This window comes from Myotis brandtii, unplaced genomic scaffold, assembly GCF_000412655.1.
Source record: "Myotis brandtii unplaced genomic scaffold, ASM41265v1 scaffold373, whole genome shotgun sequence".
NCBI classification, from domain to species: domain Eukaryota; kingdom Metazoa; phylum Chordata; class Mammalia; order Chiroptera; family Vespertilionidae; genus Myotis; species Myotis brandtii.
Window position 1 is genome coordinate 417,566 of NW_005364339.1, and position 13,170 is coordinate 430,735.

Sequence of the window (13,170 nt, forward strand, 5' to 3'; positions counted from 1 at the left end):
TGAAGACTACACCTATTTTTCTAGTAATTGTAAAATATATACAAAAATTGACTGTGCACCAAAGGGCCATAATGCAAGTCTCAAAATATTTCAAACTATTAAAACCATTCACAGCATGTTCTTAGAGCACAATAAAATTATAAATAATAAAAATATAATTAAAATTTTTCATCCCCTTGGCAATTAGGAAATAAACAAGTGTCAAGGAATAAATCATAATGAATTTCTTGAGGTATTAGGCTTTTAAAAATAATGTGGGAAGCCCAAAAGTAAAAAGTGAAAAATTCAGTAAAAGGTAATTAAAAATGAAAATGTATGTATCATGAAAACAACTTTAAATAATTTACAATCCAGAGACTCACTGGGCAAAAGAACTGTACCTTATTTAAGAGAAGAGGACTTCAACTACACAACATGATAAAATGCACCAACAAATCAGCAGGGGCAAAGAAATGAACATCCCACAGAAAAATGGGTATTAAATACAGATATATCACAGAATAAAGTGGTAAATGATGGTAATCATATTAAAAAGAACTTAACCTTATTAATAATTGTTAATTAAAAGTAAAAATAAAATAATCTTTGCTAAGCAGAGTAGCAAACATTTAGAACTGATAATATGGAATTGGAAAACAAGCATTCTCATACTTTATTTGCAGAAGAATAGAATATTTTTCTGTAGTTTGTACAAAAACGATATGTGCAAGGATGATGACTACAGCAAAATTTATAATAGCAAAAAATTGAAAAAAAGTACACCTAGATTATTAAATCAGTGATACAGTTCTGTACTAAAGGCCTAGAGATTTACATTAGAAAACAGTTTGTATAAAATAATCCTACTTACATTAATAAAAAACACTATATAGATGTGTATATACATATTTGTACTGTTAAAAAAATTTTTAAATGGAGACTAGCCTTGAAAATTCCTTGAGCAGACAAAAACAGTTTAGTCATACAAATAAAGCTTAATTTATTTTGCAAGACAAACCTGGGTCATTTTATGTTTATGCCTCTAGAAATCATGAGCACACCTTGAACTGTTTCCCAATATTGATAACCTTTAGAAATTCTAATATAACTAATCACTGTAAAAAATAAACAGTCACTGCTTTCTCACTATATAAGCTACTTATTAACATACCCTTGAGCTTCACTCCATGTTTTGGTTTTATTGCTCCCAGTTTGGAAATCATCTTTTTGGTGTCTGCACAATAAAATTTCACTAATTACTACTTCAGTGAATCATTGATTTTACTTCTGTTACTTTTAAACTTTTTGACAGTATAATAACATTTACTGAGTGCTTATTCTGTGGCAGGCACCCATTCTATAATCTTTATATATTTTATCTCCTTAATTCTCATAAAAATCCTATGATGTGGATGCTATTACTACCCTCACCTTACCTACATAGATACTGTCAGGTAACTTTCACAATGTCACAGAGATGAGTGGGTGAGAAGGATGAAAGTGATGAGAGCATTACAACCAAAGTGGCTTGGTTTTCTTCCCTCCTTTTTCCATCTGATTTTCTGTTTCTCTCTGTATTCCTCTTCTTCCTTCTAACTCTCTTCTCCAGTCCCACCTACCTCTCTCTCAATTAAATCTTCAAATCTCTGTTAATCATGGTTTACAGTGTAATGGCAAGAATAGTGAGAAGGAAGAGGATAATTTCACTTTTTTCTCCATATTAGGCCTTATTATTTGGAAGATCCTGTGTTACTTTTGTAAATAAAAAAAAATTAAAGAAAAATCAATGAACAGTTCAATGTATCAAGTATGTATAGAAAGGTAAATATTCTATGCACCACCTAGTCGCTTTGTTTCACAAGATAAAACGTCATTTGACAGAAAGAAAGAGGAACAAAGCATGAGCAATGATAAAAGGCCTTAAAGAAAAAACAAGCTTGACCAGTCCTCACTCATACTCAGAGCACCGCCAGCTTCCCAGCTTTGAAAGCAGCCAAGGGACAGAGGATAAGCCAGAGCCAAGGAAGGTCCTCTAGGGCCTAGGCCCACCACCCCGGGCAGCCACCTCTGGGGAATGACCCCAGTTCCAGCGGGTGTGGACGTCCCAGTGCCCTCGCTGAGCTGAGCCGCAGAGCATTGTCGATGGAGTCGGTCCAGAGAGCAAGAGGAGGGCGAGCGATGGTCTCCCTGCAGCTCCCCCTCCAGCAGCCACTGGAACCATAGGAGGACAGCTGGCGCCAGGCCCCTGGAGGCCCAACTTCCACCCGGCGACCCGACCGACCCGACCCGGCAGTCCAAGAACGCGGCAGGCGGGGCCCAAACGGCCGCGGGAAGCAGAAAGCCGCCAAGAAGTGGAGCCAGGGCTCAGCAAGGGCCCCTGCTGCCCACGTGGTGCTCTAGGATCTCCGGCTGAATCCGCTGGCCAGGCGTCTTCACAGCCCTGAGAGCACCTTGAATCAAGGCAAGAACCTGGGCCCAGGGGGATCTGCCAGCCCATTGGGGAAGTTGGAAGGAACGAGTAATAGAGCCTGCTAGCTGTCGTTTAACAGTAAACACTAAATAGGAGTGTGGGTGGAACTATGCCAGACACCCTGGAAAATCAGCATGGGAAAGATAGAGGCGGTTTGTAGAGGCCAAGACCATTCTCTCAGGAGTTCCCCTGTCTGCCTGAATCCTGCCTGTACTACTTAATATGGGGACTTCCAGCCAGTTTCTTCAAAGACCGTCCTTCCTTACCTCATTCTGGAAATTGTACAACTATTAAGATTTACAAGAGTTAGAGTAGGACGTGAATTAGTGAACTTTGTTAGGGCAGGATCTGGCACTGCAGAAAGTACTCAGTGAAAATCAGTTCTTATTGTTTGAATATTTGACTAAGTTCAGCTTCTCCATGCTTACTATCTGGTTCCCTGGGGTTTTATTTATACATTTACTTATTCCTGGAATTCTGGCATGGTAACTTCCCAGTTCCAGGAACAGGCAGGAAACTATTGTTTCTCCTAGTTTAGAAAGATCCGGAACATGATTAGTACTGTGCAAAGTGTCACTTACTTAGTGTCAAGTGTCAGACGATTTGGGATCACTTTTTCTCCCTTGAATTTTTGTAACAGCATAAGTTCCTCTTAATACTACCCTGACGATTGGAGGAGTTTGAAGGCTGAACTAACACAAGGCTGCTTGTAAAATGAGTGGACTTTTGCACTTAGGTAGAAAAGTGGCATTTGAAATAGCTAGGTCATAGGAAATTAAGCAGCCTTCAAATCTGTAAGGCAGCTGTTCTTTCTGACTGAAAGGAATGAACTAATACAGTACACACCCTGTTGAGTCAACAAGCACAAATTAAGTGCTTTGCCTTGGACTGGCTATGCTCTGGCCTTTCAGAGTGTAAAGTGCAGCTGGAGACAGTGAATGTGTGAGAACTCCATCCTCAAGTCTAATGACCTCTCCCTCCTAGTCCGTAACTCACAGAAATTTCCTTTTCTTGAATGAGACAAGCTCCCTCAGCCTCAGGACTTCTACCTATGCAGTTACCTCTGTCTGTAATGCCACAGCCTACCCACTCTTCACACACACTTCCTTCAGCTCTGGGATCTCTCTTCCTTGACACACACATCCCCACTACCTAACCCAGTGCCCCCATAACTCTATTATAGCAGCATTGTACTTATTTATAGCACTTAGAGTGTTGATAATATATTTAATTTTGTTCATTTTCCATCTCCACCACTTTGTTCCATGCTTAAGTATAGGGCCTTGCATGTTAATAATTTTGAAATGGAGATGAGGGAAGTGGTTTCTTCCTGGGAACGACAGAATTCACTTAAGCATATGAAGAGAATCATTGACTTTTATTTACCACTTATGATGAGCCAATAGAAAGAGTTAGTAAAGGGCAGTCAGGGCAGGACAGGATCTGAAAAGGGGTAGGACTAATTAATATTAGTGAATTGGTACAAGATAAATCACACTAGGAACAGACGGTGTCATCTGTGTTCATTGTAATTAGGCAAATAGGGGTTGGTTTTAAAGTGGAGAGATAGGAAAAGTAGTCTTTCCCACTACGGAAAGGCTAGGACAGGATCAAGGCACTGGAAGGCAGAAATACTGAGTACAATGTTCTGTTTGGTTATTTTTTTGTTTTCTGTAGAAATAGGCAACACAAAGTTTCCATTGGATGGTCATGGTGCTATAACTCCTACAACAACTGAGAGTAGGTTTCCTACCTAAAAGCATGGTGGATGCGCAGAACAGGGGATCAGGTCTACACAAATTTACCATCCACATGACCTAGAATTTCCAGAGGTGTTTGCAGTAGTGATCTGATAGCTAACCTTTCTCCCTCTCATGGTGGACTACGCCTGGATCCCGAGGCTAGGGGCTAGAATCATATGCTCTCCTTAGGTTGTGTAAGTTGTGAAGACACTAATTTTTAACTTAGTTACCATGTGGGTCTTAACACTCAAAGTGTTTCTTCATTGCTTTTTGCCTCATTGGGCCCTCTCCTGCCAGGTTTTTAGAAAATTTTCACCATCCTGGGCTGACCAACAATTCTAAAATTCTACTAAAAAACTTAGCAATGAGAATGGGTTAAGCCAAAAGGATTTAAATGGCCAGATATGTATAGATAAGATAAATAAAGAGAAATATACCATGTGTGTGACTATGTAGTTTCAGAGTATCTTGTTTCAACAGTCCCATTTGACCTATAAATTTGTAGATAATGTATTAATAGTAGATCTTCTTTTTCAGAACTCTAAATCATGGATGACCAAAGTAAGTCATTTGCTTTGTTTATTTCCCTCCCTATTTGTTAATTCTGTTGTTAACAGGTTGTCATATGCTTTATTTAGTTTTTGAAAAGATATAATTTGCTTTGTGTTGCTTGCGCTCCAGAATCCAATACCTAGTTCAGTATTTTAGAAGATATACACAAATATCCACTACAGCTACTTTTGCCTTTAAAAAATAAACAATAAAAATCTTAGAGAAACCTAATAAATGCCAGACTTATTGGAAAATATATAATATATACCATATTTCATCCAGATTGTTTTTTTCCTTTTCTAGTGCATTTTAAAGATTATTCAAATCACACTAATTAACAGATAATAAATTTGATGTGTCAGTTCATTGTAATAAAATTCTCAGATCTCCTGATACATATTTCAAAACATACATAAGTGTATAGGTTTCAATAAATACCAATCATTATGCTCTGGATTTTTTTCTATCAAGAAAATTCTAAGTTAAATAAATATTTATCAGCATGAAATATAAGGCCTCTTTTTAAAATATTAATGTTCTAAAGAGAAAAACAATACATATTAGGAAAAATTATCAAGGACATAAGCCTGAGAAAAACAGTGTTAAAGAACTGTTGCTAACCTAACAATAAGATGTACTTATACATCTACAGTGATCAGAACAGTGTGGTATTGGTGAAAGAATAGATGAATAAATCAATGGAACAAAATAGAGAGCCCATAATTAGACACCATAAATATTGTCAACTGATCTTTGGCAAAGGGGCAAAGGCAATACAATGGAGCAAAGATAGTCCTTCAACAAATGTGCTGGAACAACTAGACATCCACATGCAAAAAAAAAAAAAAAGAACCTAGATACAAACCTTACACCCGTCACAATAATCAAGTCAAAATTAATTACAGACCTAAATGTAAAATGTGAAACTAAAACCCTTAGAGATGACATAGAAGAAAGTCTAGATCAGCAATTTTCAACCTTTTTCATCTCACGGCACACATAAACTAATTACTAAAATTCTACTGCACACCAAAAAGTATACTTTTTACTGAACTGACAAAAAATAGATATAATATTGATTAATTCACACTGGACAGCTATTGTGGTGTTGGTTGTCATTTTTTATTTAACAATCTAAGGGAAAAGAGATCAGTGCCCTGACTAAATAGTCATGTATTTCATGTTTTCAAAATTCTTGCAGCACACCAATGTGCCTGCTAGAGCACACTGGTTGAAAATCGCTGGTCTAGATGATTGTGGGTATGGTGATGCCTTTTTAGATAGAACACACACAAAAACACAACTCATGAAGAAAATGATTGATAAGCTGGACTTCATTAAAATTAAAAACTTTTGCTCTACAAAAGACATTATCAAGTGAATTAGAATACAAGCCACAGACTTGGAGGAAATATTTGAAAAAGACATATCTGATAAAGAATTGTTATCCAGAATATACAAAGAACTCTTAAACTCTACAAGAAAACAAAATGCCCTGCCGAAACCGGTTTGGCTCAGGGGATAGAGCGTCGGCCTGCGGACTGAAGGGTCCCGGGTTCGATTCCAGTCAAGGGCATGTACCTTGGTTGCGGGCACATCCCCAGTAGGAGATATGCAGGAGGCGGCTGATCGATGTTTCTCTCTCATTGATGTTTCTAACTCTCTATCTCTCTCCCTTCCTTTCTGTAAAAAATCAATAAAATATATTAAAAAAAAAAAAAGAAAACAAAATGCCCATTAAAAATAGTACAAAGAACTTGACACCTCACCAAAGAAGATATACAGATGGGAAATAAACATGTAAAGATACTCCACATCCCATGTCACCAGGAAAATAAAAAACAAAAAACAAAAAAACAAAAAATGAGATACCACTACATACTTATTAGGATGGCCAAAATTCAGAACACTGACAATGCCAAATGCTGGTGAGGATGAGGAGCAACAGGAACTCTCATATATTACTGGAGTTAATGCAAAATAGTGAAGCCACTATGGAAAAAGAATTCAGCAGTTTCTTACAAAGCTAAACATATTCTTACTATAAAATATTTACCCAAAGGAGTTGAAAATTAGTCCACATAAAAACCTGTTCCTCAGTGTTTATAGTTGCTTTATCTTATTTAAAAGCAAACATGATTTTCTTCAATAGGTGGATGGATAAATACACTCTGTACATCCAGACAATGGAATATTCTTTAGTGTTATAAAAGAAATGAGTTATCATGCCATCAAAATTTCTCCATGACATTACATGGATAAATTTTAAATGCATATTAGTAACTGAAAGAAGCCCATCTGAAAAGGCTGTATACTGTATGATTCCAACTATCTGCCGTTCTGGGCAGTAAAAAAGATCAGTGTATACCAAAGGTGGATCTTGCAAGAAGAATGACTTAGCAGAGCACAGAGGATTTTTAGGATAGTTAAAATACTCTTTATAATATTATAATAATGATTATATGTCATGATACATTTGTCCATACCTATACAATGTTCAACACCAATAGTAATCCTTAAGGTAAACAAGGAACTTTGGTTGATTATGATGTTGTATCAATATAGGTACATCATTGGAAAAAAATGTACCATTCTTTTGAGTGATGTAGAAATGGGACATTTGGGAAAGCTTTGTACTCCCCCTCTTAATTTTGTTGTAAACCTAACTTCTATAAAAAAAGTTCTTACCACACACACACACACAAAATGTTTTTCTGAAATGACCTTTCTTCTCCCTTTTATCTTTATTAATGTATCCAAGATGATGTTTATTTCTCACTACAACAACAGCTCACTATTTTTTTTAGATACTCTCAGGACCAAAAATCTCTCAACTATCGCTTATGAAGTTTCATCATTATCTTTTAATGACTGCCATATTGACTTAATTTTGTTTACAAAACTCAAATTTTTTTAAATGTAAATTTATGCAATATTAAGCAAGTATGTTTTGTTTGCTACAAACATTAGGATGCTTCAAATCACTTAACAATGATATATTAAGCCATGGTCATAATCACTTTTTAACTCTCCAGGTTCATTGAAACAATTGTACCTGTATGTATATGTGTGTAAAAATAGAAATAAAATATATGTATATATGTAAATATATGTAAAAGTAAAATACTTTTAAAACAATGTGATAGTCCTATGATTTTTGTAATTTATTTTAACTTCCATATCACAAATGCAGAAATCCATTCATAATTCATATGTTCATTCACATATTTTCTCTTTGTATGAATTTTCCCCAAACTTACTAAAACCAGGATCATTACTCTAGTACCAAAACTAGAGATTAAGAGTTTCTAATCTTTTGAATCTGTCAGTTCCAAATGTGTGTGTGTTTATAGTTGTTGAAACAATAGTCTTTTTTAAGAGTCCTGAAGTGTGACATATCATTTAAAGGTAGGGCTTTAAGTCAGATTTGCAGTGTGTTGTCTTGAGATCTGTTGAGTCTGATCCTGTCATCTCCAACTCAGGCTGAGAGTGGTGGCTCTGGGCTGAACCTTGAGAGCCAGAGAACTAGGAGCTAGGCCACTCATGTGACACTGAGAAACAGAAAGGAATGGTAGGGAGGAAATAGCTTGCAATATTTCAGAAATCTGTGACAATTTGGTGTGTCTATCCAGGGAAAAGCCCTGATGGAAGTAGCTCTGTTGCCTGAATTTGCAGTCTCCATGGACTCCATTCTGCTGAACTTATTATGAAGCAATTGAATGGAGGAGAGAGTGGGCCCACAGTCCAGCCTTCCTGCTGAAACCACGTATTGAGTGATCTTAAAAGGCTCATGAAAGAGAAGCATACAGGGGAGGTGTCAGATTGAAAGTTAAGCCAAAATTTTCTTCTGCATTGATGCCATGTCCCCATGATTCAAAAAGAAACTTTTGAATTTACAGTTAGTAAGTCATAGGAAAGAGAGGAGGACATAATAAAAGTGGAGAGTCTACTAGACTTTATGTTCCATGAAGACAGAGCCAGTGTAGCCCTAGAGCCTAACTCAGGGGTGAGACAGGAGATGCTCAGTAAATACTTATTGTCAGGCTGGGATGAATCCTATATAATAAAGAGCTAATATGCTAATTAGACTGAATAGCAGAACAACCATCCAGATGACCTTTCAGAAGAAGCCGGGGCTGGGAGGACCAGCCAAGTCAGCAGGAGCTGCGAGGGCCGAGCCCCTTGCATGAATTTCGTGCATCAGGCCTCTGGTACTTAGAATAATTAGAGAAACACAAATATGAAGAAGTGGGATGTTGAACCATTTGTACATATATTGGGATTATTTAAGGCATAGTTATGATTTTTATAGGTCAAAATCAGTCAAATAGTTACTTTGTTCAACTTTATTAGGGTAGTTCTAGAGTAAGCATGAAAAGGATATTTAATACAGATATATATGCATTAATTCAAATATTTTAAATATAATTTATAAAAATGATTATAGATATCTTTAAAATCATCTATAATTCTCCCATTACCATCCACACATCTAACTAATTACATTTATCTCTTTCTTCACAGTCTATTTGTGGTTTTAAATTTTTTTTTCTAATACGAAAAAAATTGAAGTATAGAAGTGAATACTCATCAGGCATAGTTGAAAACTAGAAATTCAACCCCAGTAACTCAGCTGTCTCAGTTTATCAAAAAAGGAATTTGCTTGAAACAGGGTTATACTGCAAAATAATTATCTACAGAGATCCAAGATGGCAGCAGAGTAAATAGAAGTTACACTCATTTCCTCCTAGGACCAAACTAAAATTATAACTAAAATATAGAACAATTACCTTGATTGAAGACTAGCTGAACAGAGTTCTTATAAAGGATTTAGAGAAGCCACATTGAGACTGGTAGGAAGGATGGAGACCTGAAAGGGGCTGGCCCCACACCCACAGGGTGGCAGCTAAGAATCCAGATGGATATCTTGGCTGAAGAGGTCCCTCCTGAGGAACATGAAAGTCTCAGCCCCATGCCAAGATCACCAGCCCAGAGCATCAGAGCTATAAAGAGGAGCCCACATAACATCTGGCTGTGAAAATCAGCAGGGACTCGGTCCTCCAGGGAGAGATGGGAGTCTGCTAGGCACCCTCCTAAAGGGCCAGCACACAAAATCTACTTGGCAGCCACTCACCCTAGGCTTCAGTGGAGGGAGGAGGGTGGCTCAGAGCAGACAAGAGTCCTGTGAGGAGAGCCTGGATAGTGTGGGTCCAGGGTGAGAGCTGAAGGGACAGCCACAAGGGTCCATGTGTTGAGTCTCTTTCCCACAGGACAGATGCCATCTCCATTAGCCTGGGAGAATGCAATAACTCTACCCACTGGACTCCTATAGCCCCACCCTATGAAGCTTGTGCCCTGCTGAGGAGTCAGCTGCCTGGGCCCAGATGTAGAGGTCTGGGTAGAGTCAGGAGGTGTCAGAGACTGAGTTGTATGGCTCTGAATGAGGACCATTCCCCCCACCTTCCCATGAGTCTGATTAGTGCAACCCCCTCATGAGAAATCCACTAGCTCCACTGTTTCAACTCCCAGTAGTCCTACCTATTGAGCTCAAACTTTCTGAGACATCCAGGCAGAATCCAGAACAGACTGAGTTCTGTGGCTCTAGGATGGGGGAAACTTTTCCCTCATAATCCAAACTAGTGCAGGTGCAAAGCACTCATTTCACTTGGCCAAATCTGTTTTGGCCTAATAATCTCTGCTGACCTCTCCCTGATGACTCCCTGAAACCCTGTCCCACCACAAAGGTCTGTGGGTACCCAGTGGGTGGAAGCTAACTTTGGTATACCCTGGAACTTTTGCTGGGTCCAGCAGAGGCAGCCAGAAACTGTGGATCTCTATTTACTCCAAACAGGTTGTTCAGGGCCAGTCACAGGCAGTGTCAAACATTGACCTGCAGCAGAGTCTTCAGAGGGCCCAGAACCAACACACCAAGTGACTAGCTTCAGAAAACATCAGAGCAGGATCCAATTAGCTCCATAAGTGGCACACCTAAAGGTAGGCCTCAGCAGGCACCACACCAGGCAGAGGCAAATTTGGCTTCACATGATCAACCTCTGCACAGCAGCTTATACTATCTAGTCAGGTTTGATCCACATAGCCAGCCAGACTGAGGGTCAACCTCATGCATGAATGAGCCAACAGCAATCAAGATTCAACTTTAGCCAAGCCATTGTGGCCTAGTGGTTGAGTATCGACCCATGAACCAGAAGGTCACAGCTCGACTCCTGGTCAGGGCACATGCCCTGGTTGTGGGCTTGAGTAAGGGGCATGCAGGAGGCAGCTGATCAAAGATTTTCTCTCAGGGGAGGAAAAATGGCAGCGATATAGATGGACGTGTCCCATGCCTTGTCCCGGAGCAGATAGGGTGAGCAGCTGAAATGAGTAACATCCAGCCCGAATTGGCAGAGGAGATTCAGCAGGGAGACAGTTTGCAGCCGGGAAAGGCAGAGGACTCCGGGCGAAAGAAACACATCAGGCCAGAAAAGAATGGATGGAAATTTACAAAGTGATGCAAAGCAAGGGACTGAATCCAAGAATACTCTATCCAGCAAGGCTATCATTCAAAATTGAAGGGGAAATAAGAAGCTCCACAGACAAAAAAAGGCTAAGGTAGTTTATCACCACCAAGCCAGCAATGCAAGAAATGCTAAAGAAACTAGTGTAAAAGAAGAAATAAAAAGCTAAGAAAGAAAACAGGCACAAAAAAATAAAAATGGCTACAAACAAGTACCTTTCAATAATAACTGTAAACGTAAATGGACTAAATGCTCCAATCAAAAGACATCGAGTGGCTGAATGGATAAAAAAAACATGACCCAGCCCTAACTGGTTTGGCTCGGTGCATAGAGCATCAGCCTGAGGACTGAAGGGTCCCAGGTTCAATTCCAGTAAAGGGCATGTACCTTCGTTGCGGGCAAATCTCCAGTGGGGGGTGTGCAGGAGGCAGCTGATCAATGTTTTGCTCTCATCGATGTTTCTAACTCTATCCCCCTCCCTTCCTCTCTGTAAACAATCAATTAAAAATAATATATTAAAAAAAACATGACCCATATATTTGCTGTCTAAAAGAGAACCACCTCAGAAAAGGGGACTCACACAAACTGAAAGTGAAGGGATGGAAAAATATCTTTCAGGCAAATGGAAATGAAAAAAAAGCTGGGGTAGCAATACTTATATCAGACAAAATACACCTCAAAGTGAAGGCCACTTCATAATACTAAAGGGATCCATACAAGATGATATAACCCTGATAAACATATATGCACCCAATGCAGGAGCACCCAAATACATAAAAAAAAAAAAACTCCTGGAAGATATCAAGGGAGAGATCAACAGCAATACAATCATAGTAGGGGACTTAAATACATCACTAACATCACTGGATAAATCCTCTATTCAAAAAATCAGCAAAGAAACAGCAGTCCTAAATGACTCATTAGATCAGATGGACTTAATTGACATCTTCAGAACATTTCACCCCAAAGCCACGGAATATACCTTCTCAAGTGCACATGGGACATTTTCACAAAGAGACCACATACTGGGTCACAAGCAAAGTCTCCCCAAATACAAGAAGATTGAAATCATACCAAGCATCTTTTCAGACCACAATGGCATAATATTAGAAATAAACTACAATAAAAACAACCCAAAACACTCAAACACTTGGAAGTTGAATAGCATGATATTAAATATTGATTGGTTACCAATGAGATCAAAGAAGAAATTAAAAACATCCTGTAAATTAATGACAATGAAAACACAACAATCCAAAACCTATGGGACACAATGAAAGCAGTCCTGAGAGGGAAGTTTATAGCTCTACAGGCCTATCTCAAAAAACAAGAAAAAATGGTAGTAAATCATCAAACTCTACATCTCAAAGAATTAGAAAGAGAGCAACAAGAAAAGCCCAGCGTGAGCAGAAGGAAGGAGATAATAAAGATTAGAGCAGAAATAAATGACATAGAGACCAAAAAACCAATACATAAAATCAAGGAAACCAAGATCTGGTTCTTTGAAAGGATAAACAAGATTGATGAACCTCTAGCCAGGCTGACCAAGAAACAAAGAGAGAGGACCCAAATAAACAAAATCAGAAATGATAGAGGTGAAATAACAACAGACCCCACAGAAATACAACGGATTATTAAAAAATACTATGAACAACTCTACTCCAACAAATTAGACAACCTGGAGGAAATGGATATATTCCTAGATAAATAAAACCTTCCAAAACTCAATCAGGAAGAATCTACAAATCTAAAGGGGCCAATAACTATGGAAGAAATTGAGGCAGTCATTAAAAGCTTCCAGCAAACAAAAGCCCAGGGCCAGACGGCTTCTCAGGGGAGTTTTACCAAACATTCAAGGAGAAATTAAAACCTATCCTCCTCAGACTATTCCAAAAAATTCAAGAGGAAGGAA

The 13,170-nt window shown here is 38.4% G+C and overlaps 1 protein-coding gene across 1 annotated transcript in view; it reads left to right on the forward strand.

Annotated features, from left to right (window-relative positions):
• Positions 1-2,297: 2,297 nt before the first annotated feature.
• The window catches only part of LOC102260640 (phospholipid scramblase 1), a 112,699-nt gene continuing 101,826 nt past the window's right edge, over positions 2,298-13,170 (forward strand). Inside the window, exons 1-2 of the mRNA XM_005872264.2 lie at positions 2,298-2,440; positions 4,729-4,752. Of these exons, the coding sequence (XP_005872326.1) occupies positions 4,740-4,752 (13 nt within the window). The 5' untranslated portion in view covers positions 2,298-2,440; positions 4,729-4,739. The remainder of the gene's footprint in view (positions 2,441-4,728; positions 4,753-13,170) is intronic.